This window comes from Hyperolius riggenbachi, chromosome 11 (genome assembly GCF_040937935.1).
Source record: "Hyperolius riggenbachi isolate aHypRig1 chromosome 11, aHypRig1.pri, whole genome shotgun sequence".
Lineage (NCBI taxonomy): Eukaryota > Metazoa > Chordata > Amphibia > Anura > Hyperoliidae > Hyperolius > Hyperolius riggenbachi.
In genome coordinates, this window is record NC_090656.1 from 212,038,805 (window position 1) to 212,052,230 (window position 13,426).

General features: G+C 45.8%; 1 protein-coding gene across 1 annotated transcript in view; it reads right to left on the bottom strand.

Annotated features, from left to right (window-relative positions):
• The window catches only part of DKK3 (dickkopf WNT signaling pathway inhibitor 3), a 106,776-nt gene that overhangs the window by 5,741 nt on the left and 87,609 nt on the right, over positions 1 to 13,426 (bottom strand). The window contains exons 6-7 of the mRNA XM_068261692.1: positions 11,254 to 11,392; positions 2,682 to 2,835 (exon numbers count right to left, since the gene is read on the bottom strand). Coding sequence (XP_068117793.1) covers positions 2,682 to 2,835; positions 11,254 to 11,392 — 293 coding nt within the window. The remainder of the gene's footprint in view (positions 1 to 2,681; positions 2,836 to 11,253; positions 11,393 to 13,426) is intronic.

The following is a 13,426-nucleotide window of genomic DNA, read 5'->3' on the forward strand; positions in this document are numbered from 1 at the left end:
GACTACTATACTCGTGGCTTCTTATACTGGGGACACCTATAGACCTGGCTACCTGGGGGTACCTATTTTGGGGGAACTGCTGTCAGATTATCTGCATTTTTGTGGAACCGCTGTTATGTATTTTGGCGAACAGCTGCTTGATTATGTGTATGTTAGGGGAACAGCTGCTGCCAGATTTCGCGTATTTTGGGGAACTGCGCGGCCAGATTGTGTATGTTTGGGGGACCACTACTGCCAGATTATATGTCTTTTGGGTGTTACGTGTATTTTGGGTGATCCGCTGCCAGGTTTCGCGTATTTTGGGGAACTGCTTCCAAATTATGTGTATGTTGGGGGAACTGCTGCTGCCACATTGTCTATTTTGGGGGAACCACTTCCATATTATCTGTATTTTGGAGGAACTGCTACCAGATTATGTGTCTTTTTGGTGAAATGCTGTCAGATTACATCTATTTTTGGGGGATACACTATGGCACAGCTCAAACTTCCTCAGCAGACCCTTTACATCACTGCTAAGGTCATGTATATTTGGCCCCACCCATGACCACGCCCATGGTGTGCTTGACCACGCCCATTTTTGGCGCGGTGCAGGAGTTTTCCAAGTGAGTCCACTCACTTCTTTTCCCAGGACTAGACCCCTGCAAGTGTTTCACCTTGCTCTCTGTGTTTCAGGCTGCAGTAAATTTTGTTGACCACCTTGGGCGAATACCTCTTTAGCACTCCTCAGACAGCCCTCGGAAGTACTGGCGTCCCTGGACTGCGCACATGTGAGTCCAGACTGGTGCATGTGCACTACAGATCATTCCGTCCTCAGAAGCACTTGGGAGTGCTTCAGAAGCCTACTGAGAATTTCCAAACTTAATGGGGGACTGCGGTAGACTGAGGGCATGGAGAGAGGACAAGGAAGACTCTGGGATCCAGAGCTTTGCCTCTCTATAGGCGAGTATACAACTATTTTTTTTTTTTTTAACTGAAGTGAGAAAAAGAACAGATATATACCTCTGGATCCTACTGGGGCTTTCCTGTCCCCTCCTTCCAGCACTGTGCCCTGATGAAGTCAGAACACCTCCAGTAGCCTTTGGAAGACTTGGGAGCACTCATGTCCCTATAGGGCAGACGTAGAATGCTCCCGGCCATGGGAGCGCAATGGGGGAGCGTGTGTGGCTGTTCTGTGCCGACTGGCCCTGCCTACTGGTGACAGATTGCAGAGGACAGATAAGTGTAAAAGGGGCTAGAGGAAACCCTAGGTATGTATAAAACTTTTTTTCTCTTTCCTCTTAGGTACACTTTAAAGTGAGTCTAAAGCAAATTACTATTGATTAACATGTTGTTTTCAATTGAGATAAGAATTGTTTGGGAAGCGCTCCTAAGTACGGGTGTATCAAATTCCTTTCACACTTCAGTGACGGCCAAAATCTGACAGACTACATCATGAAGGGAGGGGGGATTCCCTCACATTGCATCTGTTAATCCTGTGTGTGAAAGAAACCTCTCACTGCCTGTCTCTGAGAGCTCTCTGCAGAAAGCAGAGGGAATGTATCTTATGTGCATACATAAACATTTCTAGTGTGTGAAACCTGATACCAGAGCCATTGCATTTAATGTTGCACTGTTCTTAGCATGTCAGACTGCAGAGATTCACCTATGCAAATGAGACATTCCAAATGTAGCTAAAATCTACACTCAATAAATTAAAGCTTTTGTCTCTGATATTTAACATGAAAAGTAGGAAAATGTTTACACAGCTACGTAGACATTATTTGTACATTGTAATTTTAGAATGCTTGGTTTGATAGTGTTCCTTTAAATAAAAACAGATACCTAAGGAAAGGGAAGGCTCTGGGTCTTAATGAGCTTTCCTGTTCCTCTCACGGTCCCCGCGTTCCAGCTCTGGATCCCCGGCTCAAATCTCCCACCTTGGGAGGATTCGGAAGTCTTCAGGATCCCGAGCGGTCCCGAAGATGGGCGGCTCCATATTGCGTATGCGTGAAACAGTGTGCTTGCGCATGCGCAGTACGGAGCAGCTTCAAATTGACTTCAGACTCCCTTTAACTATTTTGCAGGCACTGATAACAAATTAATACTAATTAATTCATGAATAAAGATTATTACCAGGCCACATACACCTCACTGGCCAAAACTCACTGAATCCACATAGCATAGCAAATCCTTCCTATAATTGTGATGGGGGGGGGGGGGGGGGGGTGTAGCCACTCTATAAAAACATTATACCATGTATGTATAGCCTGAGTGTTTACAGTTCAGAATACTGTCCTGGAAATTCAGAAGAGTCGCAACAATCAATACAAACCAAATCTATACAAGTACCCACTGCTGCTGAGGTATGAAACTTTTTTCCACACTACAGCTGTACTTTAAAGACAAAACAATGTCTAGGTTCTATAATGTATAATTATCACAAAGGAAGCGTGAAAAAAGCCTCTGAAAGTCCATTTAAGCTCACTCGATGAAACAGCATTCCTGCGATATTCCACAGTGTATTATAAACAATAGCAACACAATATTCAAAGATTACTTGCAATAGCTGATATACGGTATGTGTGTGTGCGGAGGTCTCCTTTACACTTTGTACACCTGGGGGCTGGGGTGTGCACCCTGTTATATGCGCTGGGTATTCTGGTGAAAGTGAAGCTGCGGGTGAAGTTTGGGGTAACACTGACCTCTGAGGCTGGCAGAGCAATCCGCTGACACATGGGCAATAGTTTAAGGGGGCTTCTGGCTCCAGATCCCAGGTGAGCAGATCAAGGAGGGGGTTTGGGTTCTGGCACTCCTCACCCTTCTTAGGCAGCGGCGTGCAGACCGGAAACAGGAAACCTGACGGCACAAACACAGACGCACTTAAAGAGGAACTTCTGTGAAAATAATGTAATGAACAAAAGTGCTTAATTTTTACAAATCTTTCCTCTCCCTGATTAACATTCTGACATTTACCACGTGGCGACATTTTTACTGCTGGCAGGTGATGTCAGTGGAAGGAGATGCTGCTAGCTGTTTCCAACTGCCAAAAAAAGCAGTTATTTCCCACAAGGCTCCCACAGTGTGATGTCAGTACCATGGTCCTGACATCACACTGTGGGAGGGGTTTCACCATAATATCAGCCATACAGATGATCCGTTTGAGAAAAGCTAAACATTTCTCATGGCAAAGGGGGTATCAGCTACTGATTGGGATGACGTTCAATCCTTGGTTACGGTTTCTCTTTAACAGGACATGCATTTATTTGCAGAGCTGAACAGTAATAGGAACTTATCAGTAACCCCTATAGAGCCGTTTGAAGAGTGCCCCATTATGGGGTTATGGGATTGGTATGTGATATAGACGACACTTGGCTTTTGCCGCCTGCTGCTTGCCTTACATTTGTACACCTGATAGGTTCATAGTTATATTGCATCTGCACTGGCACTTTTTTTCTGAGAGTTCTGATTATGTTCAGCCATAAGGGAGATTTTAAATGTTTTATTATTTTATTTTTAACTGGATAAGTCCACAATAAACAAATACTATTGCTTCTCACTAAGGCCTATTTCACAGTGCGACCTTAAAGTCGCACGTTAGAAAATGTTTTAACGTGGACTAATACACAGCAATACTAAGTCAGTGCAACATTCACAGTGCACACGTTGCGTTGTGTGTGACGTGTAGCAATATTTAGAAAGTGCTGCATGCTGTGCGTTTAGCAATAAATCTCCTGTGTTGTGTGTGTTGCACATGCTCAGTAATGTTTTTTTTTATGTAACGCATGCGCTGTTTTCGTTCTATCACTGTGCGATGAAAACAGCGCACCAAACGCAGGGCTAAAGAATGTCCAAGTTATAGTCTTTCAATGTGTTGCATTAGGGGCACGTTATGCGACCTTAACGTTGCATCAAACGCAACGTCCCACTGTGAAAGAGGCCTAAAGGCAAGTTTGTGACTATTTTTTGACCCTTGATTGATTTAATAATGATAATAATACAAACATTTGTATAGCGCTTTTCTCCTGTCGGACTCAAAGCACTCAAGAGCTGCAGCCACTGGGACGCGCTCAAGAGGCCACCCTGCAGTGTTAGGGAGTCTTGCCTTGAATTTCTTACTGAATAGGTACCCTAGCCAGGACTCAAACCCTGGTCTCCAATGTCAAAGGCGGTACCCTTAACCTGTACACTATCCAGCCACTCTTTCTTGGCCAGTGGCGTAGCTAAGGAGCTGTGGGCCCCGATGCAATTTTACAATGGGGCCCCCCAAGCACTCTATACATAACAATTCATACGGCGCATCAAAACCTGCCAATGGCAACTACAGTGTCAGAGGTGCAAGAAGGGGGCGGGGAGCAGTTTGTTAATGGTTACCACTATTCAAAGTATCTATAGAAGTGATTTTTTATGAGCACAGGACCAATAAAGAGCTATTACTGCAGTTGAGTTAGAGCCCTACGGCGCCCCTCTGGCCCAAGGGCCCCGATGCGGTCGCAACCTCTGCAACCCCTATTGCGACGCCCCTGCTTGGTACTTAAAAGGACAGACATCAAAATACAAAGTAAAAACATATATGTATACCCACACATGTGAAAGGGAGATATTGTTGTACCTTTCCTCCTGTTAATATGTTTAAAGGGAACCGGAGATGGCCAAAAAGAAAAATTATATAGAGTTGGGGCTTCCTCCACCCCTCGTCAGGCCGATCGTTCCCCTGATGTCCTCCCTTGTTCCCTTAATATTCCGCTACCCGCCCTGTAACGACCTTTAGTCAGGGTGTACTGCGTATGCGTGGCCAGCCAGGTGCTTGCTCCCATCGCTCTCCGGTTGCCGCAGGGTTCTGCAGCTGGCAACGGGAGCGCAATGGGGGTGAGCGTGCAGCCGGACTGACAGATTTACCAGGCCACCTAGCGGAAGATCAGGTTCGTGCGAACTTCGCGAACTGCAATAGACTACAATGAGGAGGCGAACTTTGAAAATTACAAACATTTATGCTGGCCAGAAAAGTGATGGAAAAGATGTTTCAAGGGGTCTAACACCTGGAGGGGGGCATGGCGGAGTGGGATACACGCCAAAAGTCCCGGGGAAAAATTAGGATTTTACGCACAGCAGCATTTTAAGGGCAGAAATCACATTGAATGCTAAATTAGAGGCCTGAAGTGCTTTCAAACATCTTGCATGTGTATACATTAATCAGTAGTGTAATTAGTGTACTGCTTCACACTGGCAGACCAAACCACTGTTGCCAACTCATCCCTTTAATTACTGACACATATGAATTATATGCAACACTAGACCAAACTCACTGTGTAACGCACCGCAAACAGCTGTTTGGGTAGTGATGGCCGTGCTGGACTAGTGCGCACCATGGCGAGAGAGCAGGTGATAGCGGTTTTCAAGCCCATATGGTCGGGCTGAGGTAGCTCAATGACAGAACAACAGTGACTGTCCAGCTGATCGAATTTGTTCTGTCCACAATGAAGCAACGACCCCCCCATTGTGATACGCAAGCCCCTTTACCGCGGCAAGGTAACGATCATTAAGGGGAATTGACACATGTACATGCCTTTTTGTTTTGTTGGCTGGCTGTCCATAGGTGGCGATACATGGCGCTGGACACTGCCACCAGCTGTTTCTGACGACGAGCTCCCCCTGCTTCTTTCAGCAACTCGTCTCCTCCTACTCCTCTCTGACTCCCCCTCTGAACTGTCCCCTTGGTCATCTTGTCTATTAGGATCCCATGTGGCATCCATGGCAGTATCATCATCATCAACTGCACCAACAGCAGGTACTTCATCATCCTCCTCCTCACACCTTACGTCCATAGTGTCGCCTAACTCAGACATATGAGGTGATGTAACTTGCTTAGCGCCTTCATCTTGTTGTAACAATAATGGCTGTGAATCAGTGAATTCCCCACCAAATAACTCCTGCGAAGTGTCAAATGTAGCGGATGTGGTGCTTGGAGTAGCGCTGGTGGCTGCGGAAGATGAGGTGTTCTGTGTTAAATAGTCAACCACGTCCTGACAATCTTGGGAGTTGATGGCACGTGAATACTTCTGAGCACTGTACTTTGGTCCAGGGCCGCACGAAATCATGTCAGCACGACCTCGAACACACCTGCCGGGTGGCCTGCCTCTGGGCCTACCTCTACCTGTTTTGTCCATATTGGGGGGGATGAAGTGAAAGGTATGCACTGACTTGACTAATACAATGTGCAGTCACATGGGTGCAGTGAAAGGTATGCAGTGACTGGTATTACAATACAATGTGTCACACAGGTACAGGTTATGCACTGACTGGTATATAAAACAGTGTGCAATCACACAGGTGCAGTGAACAGGTATGCAGTGACTGGTATAGAACACTGTGTGCTTCTGTCACACAGGTGCAGTAACCATGAACAGGTATGCAGTGACTGATATTACAAATGTGCAGCTGTCACACACACAGGTACCGTGAACAGGTATGCAGTGACTGGTATATAACACTGTGTGCTTCTGTCACGCAGGTGCAGTAAACATGAACAGGTATGCAGGGATTGGTATTACAAATGTGCAGCTGCCTGTCACACACGTGCGGTGAAAAGGTAGGCACTGAATGTGCTGGGCCTGGCAGTGGCACAGTAGGAATTAGCAAGGGGCCAAGGGCCAGCTGCGACTGACTGACAGGGCTGTATATGCAAGTGTCAGTGGGACGCAAAAAAAAACCAAAAAATATATTACATGAACAACATTAGCTCTCAAAAGAGCTAATGCAAGGAGCAAGCTAACAAGCCTAACAAGAGCCTAACTAAGCTTTCCCTATGTCTACAGCAGGTTCCTCTCCCTTCTCTAATTACTGCAGCCACACGAGTGAGGGAAATGGCCTGCCTTTTATGTGGGGGGGCTCCAGGAGGGAGTGTAGCCTGATTGGCTACCATGTGCCTGCTGACTGTGATGTAGAGGGTCAAAGTTGAGCCTAATGATGTAGTATAGGGGGCGGGTCGAACTCGCATATAGTTCGCGGTTCACCACGAACACGAACCACCGAAGTTCACGCGAATCGGTTCGCGGTCGAACCGTTTGGGCCATCTCTAATGGCGAGGGACCGATCGACCTGAAGGGGGAAGCACCAGGTATGGTTTTTTTCCTCCCATCTCAGGTACACTTTAAAAGGACAATTATTATGAAAGAGTATAACATTTTAAAGGCACATATATTTTCTCCTGCAATGAAATGCACCATTAATCACTTTCTTCCTATGTTGCGGTCACTTTGTGGTAGGTGGTGAAAATTTTTGAAAAGTTTTAGACTAGTCCATTTCCTCATAGAGGATTCTCAGTCCTTTCTTTATTTACAAAAGCACTTACTGAATGGCATTTGCCAGTCCAACTGCCAATAAAGTGTGCAAACAAGTAGTGAGATACATCCCAGGGAGCGCTTTTGTAAAGTATAAAGATAATACTGAGAATCTCCTATGAGGAGATGGACTAGCAGGAGATGACACTACAGTCTCCGCTCCAATGGTCCATTTGTAGTGCATTTGGAGTCCGGGGAAGATGCGTCTTCACCGTAAGCCATATAGAAACCACATCCGCTCTCCGGGAAAAATTGCAGAACACACAAAGAATGCGTTCTGCGTCCCACCACAATAGATCCAATGGGTCCATTGCAGTCTCAAGTGTGAACAGATCCAATTTATGAAATAGGATCCGTTAACTGTCAGCTTTTTACTGTAGCTAAATGATGACTAGGGGGGCTGTGGCAGGCATGACAGAGGCGTGGCTGGAAGTGTGGCAGGAGGGGTAGGACTAGTGCTGTGGCAGCGGTGTGGCTGGAGATATGGCAGGGTCATCAGGAATCAGGAATCGTTTATTTCGCCAAGCATGACTGGGTCATGCCCGGAATTGGGTTTGGCACAGTACATTTGGCTCAGAAGGGAGGAACAGAAAAATTTACACTTACACATGTCAGTAGCAGACAGTTACAATTACAATTACACATGTCAGTAGCAGATGTTTACATTTGCTTTTCATTTGCATTTACATTGTACATTACATTTGCGTTAACAGTTTGCATACTAGGGCAGCAGTTTGCTCTGTCCGTGACAGTTCTATATTGCATGGGGGTGCCCTGGTGGGGAGTATGTTGAGGGAGTTCAGGAGGCTGACGACTGAGGGAAAGAAGGAATTACTATGCCTAGCCGTCTTTGTGGAGATGGCCCGAAGCCTTCGTCCCGGTGGCATCGGACTAAAGTAGCAGTGGCCCGGGTGAGAGTGGTCGTTAGCGATCTTCAGGGCCCTCGATCTTAGTCTTTTGTTGTGTAGGAGGGCAAGTGAGGGGAGAGGTCTCCCAATGACCCTCTCCGCCGCCCTGATGACCCTCTGAAGTGAGTGCCTGTCGCTGGCGGATGCACCGGCGTACCAGACCAGGATGGATGAGCAGAGGATCGACTCAATGGTAGCGGAGTAGAAGTTGGTCAGAATCTCTTGGGTCATGCCAAACTTCCTCAGCTGGCGGAGGAAGTACAGTCTCTGCTGGGCTTTTCTCTGTATCGCGGTGATGTTGGGCCTCCAGGTGAGGTCACTGGAGATTGTGGTTCCCAGGAGGCGAGCGCAGGGTACTCTTGCCACCTCCGTACCATCGATGTGAATTGGGGGTGGGGTGGAAGCGGACCTTCTGAAGTCGACAATTAGCTCGACGGTTTTTGCAGTGTTTAGCACCAGCCTGTTCTTCTTGCACCAGAGGGAGATTCTCTCCACCTGCTGACAGTACTCCTGGATATTGTTCTTGGTGACAAGTCCAATGATAGTAGTATCATCGGCGAACTTGATGACCTTAACTGAGTCTGCCCTGGATCTGCATGTGTTTGTGTAAAGGGAGAACAGCAGTGGAGACAGGACACATCCTTGAGGTGCACCTGTGTTTGTCATGTCTAGTGTTGTGGCACGGGCGTGGCTGGAGGTGTGGCAGGGGCGTGGCTGGAGGTTTGGCAGGAGGGGTATGACTAGTGCTGTGGCAGGGGTGTGGCTGGAGATAAAGCAGGGTCATGTCTAGTGCTGTGGCAAGGGTGTGGCTGGAGGAGTGGCAGGAGGGGTATGACTAGTGCTGTGGCAGGGCTGTGGCTGGAGGAGTGGCAGGAGGGGTATGACTAGTGCTGTGGCAGGGGTGTGGCTGGAGATAAAGCAGGGTCATGTCTAGTGCTGTGGCAAGGCTATGGCTGGAGGTGTGGCAGGGACATGGCAGGAGGGGTATGACTAGTGTCGTGGCAGGGGTGTGGCTGGAGATATGGCAGGGCCATGTCTAGTGCTGTGGCAAGGGTGTGGCTGGAGGTGTGGGAGAGGCTGGGGTTGTGGGAGGGGAGCCAGGCCTCTGGAAACTCACCAAGCCCTAGGCTCCTGCCTGAGTTGCCAAGTAGGTGCTCTGGTTCTGGGAGGTGGCTGCCACTAGATGCTGTCACTGTATAAAAGCTGCCACTACCTCCAGCCTTCAGCGGTGTACTGCACACCTGATAAGAAGAGGTGACAGGCAGTAGCTATATCCATTCATTTGAACAAGGCCTTAGAAACAGCCCCTCCCCCACGTGTATCAAAAAAGGGCGCCTGGAAAAAAGGGCGCGGTATACAGCCGAAATTATAAGTTGTAATGTAAAACCATATTTTCGTTTAATAGCTTGTAAACGAAAATGTAGTGCTAAATAGGTTGAATAAACGGAAATTAAATGCCAAAATAACGTCTATAACAACAAACAAATTCTGAAATGAAACATCAAATAGCGTCCATAACAAAAAATGATATTTACACTTGTGTTAAGCATAGTAATACAATGGTAGATTTTACAAGTATTTTACTGCAATTATAACTAACTGTAGGCTCACACAGATCTATCCCTATCCCTAACTCCTAGACCCCCCTTTGTGTAAATATACATAATTTAATAAATTGTATATACTACATATATTGTGCTGTAACTATACCTAACCCTACTCTCACACACAACCCTCCCTGTACCTATCCCTAACCCCTAACCCCCCCGTGGTGATGCCTAACCCTAAGACCCCCCGCTGGTGGGGCCTAACCACCCCCCTGGTGGGGCCTAACCCTAACCACCCCCCCTGCTGGGGCCTAACCCTAACCATCCCCACTGCACAAACACCCTTACACACATACAGTATAAACAATAATATATTTAATCCTTAAAATACTTCACTATAAATAACATGAATAGAATAATTTATATATTTGTTATAAAGTAAATAGCCTTAAAATCACGTACACATTAATAATATTATAAATAGAAATATATATATATATATATATATTAGAATAGAAAGCCTTACAAACACGAACACATTAAAAATCTTAAAATAACAGTAATATTAAAAGCGATATAGTTAATAAAACTATAAGTGACGCATTATAAGTGTAAAAAACAAAGTTAATACCAAAAGCAATGTATTTGTAATAAAATAAGGTTGAAAACGATATTTAAAGAGAATCTGTACTCTGAAATTCTTACAATAAAAAGCATACCATTCTATGTTCTCCTGGGCCCCTCTGTGCTGTTTCTGCCTCTCCCTGCTGCAATCCTGGCTTGTAATTGCCATTTTTATGCAGTGTTTACAAACAAAAGACATAGCAAGTGATAGGCTGAGAGTAGCTCAGTGTGTGAGTCATACAGAGTGTGCAGGGGGCCTGGAGAGGGTGTGTATAGCTTCTATCCAATCACAAGCAGCACAGCACATTCCAGCCTGACTGCCTGAGCCCGACAGAGGAGAGAAGATTAGATCATATAACAGAGATAATACAGCCACTGTGCAACTAGGAAAAGCTGCAGTTAGACAGAGCACATTACAACAGGTATAGGAACTTATAGGATAGAAGAAATAAGGCTCAAAATTTTGTTACAGGGTCTCTTTAAGCATTATACGTATGAAAACGAATTTTAAATGATAAAATAAGTGTAAACGATAATTTACTTGTTACAGCCCTGGAAGCGAAATTTAAAAAAGGGAAAAATAAGTAAAAGCTCCTATAAGCGAAATTTAAAAACGAAAAAATAAGTAAACCACAAAGTTAAAACGAACTTGTAAATGATATTTGTAAAAAAACCTTACTCTGTAAATGAAAACTTTTGTTAACACGATCCCTGCAACCGATATTTCTCGGGCCCCCAATTTTACTGTCGGGCGCCCAATAGCCAATATTTTGCATTGCAGTCTATGGCGGCGCCCTTTTTGTCCACTAGCCATATGCGCCCTTTTTTACTGCTTCCCCTCCCCCACTACTTGCGTACTTTCGTGAACTGCACAGCAGAGGCCGGATGCGCAGTCTTGCTGGCTCTCGCAGGTGGTGCCGCTTTCACCCTTCTGGGACTCTTTGCACTGACCCCAGACACACATCTGTGCGCCGCAGCACTCCCCGTCTCTCGTGCACTGCAAGACACAATAAAAGAGGACCTGTAGTGACACATAGTAGAATGCAGTAAAGTATTCAGGATACCCACTTTTACTGTAATCTTCCTGGTTTCAGCATCAGAAATACTTCCTCTATACATTGCTGTATATTAGTATGAAGCCCGCCCTCCCAGTGTATTTTCACTAAGGTCCACTTTAAGAAAAAAAAAAAAGCATATTTTACCGGTCAGATATCTGCTCTTATTCCTGTGTGTGTGGTGAGGTTTGGGGGAATGCAGTGCTATGGAGCACCAAGTTATGAAGACCCTGAACCACCAGGAGTGTATAGAGCATCCAATTTATTTAATAAGCGCTGAGTAATATGTTGGCGCTTTATAAATACAATAAATAATAATAATAATAATAATTTAGAGGCTTGCAAATGCTACATGACAATTTATTTTAGCACATTGTTTTTATTTCTTTATTCATTACATTTCCCTGCTAATCATTAGTACTGCTGTAATGTCTATTTATGGCCACTTGTCACTAGGGGGCAGTGTGAGATGTATAATGTAATAATAGAGGACTTCTGCTTTCATTTTGTATATTTTCTTATGCAGAGAGAGATCAAAGCATTCCAAGAATTCGCAGCACAAATAGTTCTGCCTACTGAGGTCAAAACCAGGGCACTTATCTCAAACGAGATAACTCTATTGAAGCTGCTAAATGAAAGGAAGCTGACACCCTCTATTAGAAACACTGCCAAGTACAGAATTACTGGTGCAGCTTTTGCCGGTGCTGCCAGATTCTGCAGTTCCTTGACTAAGCCTAGAATCACAGTGGGACATTATTGTCTTGCGTTAAAGTCGCATAACGCAGGTTACCACACGGCAATGTTAACCCTATGCGACGTTCACAGTGCGACATTAAAGTCACGTTGTAAATGTTGCGTTTATTGTGATGCACTGCTGCAGACGTTTACAGATACAGGAAAGCATACTTTTCATTGCCTGTATGCTTTACTGTATGCGACAGCAACGCAGCGTTAAGTTGCAACTTTTTTGGTGCGTTGCATTGTAATTTATCTATATAGATATAGCAAATATATAGATAATTTAAATGTTTCTTTCTACAGAGCCGCCGCACACCATCTGAACGCTGACATTAGGCTGGCAGTCACTGAGGCTGCTCTGTCAGTCACTGGCAGGCTTGGAGGTAGATTCCTCTTTCGTTGTATTTCCATACACATAAATCAGTGTTGACAGTGACACATGAATGTCCCATCATTCATGATCGTTTTCAAGTGATAAACAGTTATGTGTGGGTATGGATATCTACCGACAGTGAACTCTATTTGTGTGAAGTATTAATAATGTACTTAGCACCGCTATGAAATTTACCCAGTATGGCAGGTGCTTGTAATTGTGGAAAAGCCCAGTGTGGTTTTTAATGATAAAACTATGTTCTTGGCTTATGAATTCTTGTGATATGCATGATTAGGGTGGTGGCAGGGGCTTGACTAGGGGTTGTAGTGGAGGTGTGATTGGGGGTGTGGTGGAGGGCTGGAGGCGTGACTAGGGGGTGTAGTGGATGTGTGATTAGGGGGTGTGGTGGAGGTGTGACTAGGGTGTGTGGTGGAGGCATGACTAGGGTGGTGGCAGGGGCGTGACTAGGGGGTGTAGTGGAGGTGTGATTAGGGGGTGGGGTTGAGGCATGAATAGGGGGTGTGGTGGAGGCGTGATTAGGGAGTGTAGTGGAGGTGTGATTAGGGGGTGTGGTGGAGGTGTGACTAGGGGGTGAGATGGAGACATGATTAGAGGGTGTGGTGGATTTGTGATTAGGGGGTGTGGTGGAGGTGTGATTAGGGGCTGTGATGGAGGGGCGATTAGGGGCTGTAGAGGAGGAATGCCTAGGGGGTGAGATGGAGACATGATTAGAGGGTGTGGTGGAGGTGTGACTAGGGTGTGTGATGGAGGCGTGACTAGGAGGTGTGATGGAGGCGTGATTAGGGAGTGTGGTGGAGGTGTGATTAGGGGGTGTGGTGGAGGCATGATTAGGGAGTGTGGTGGA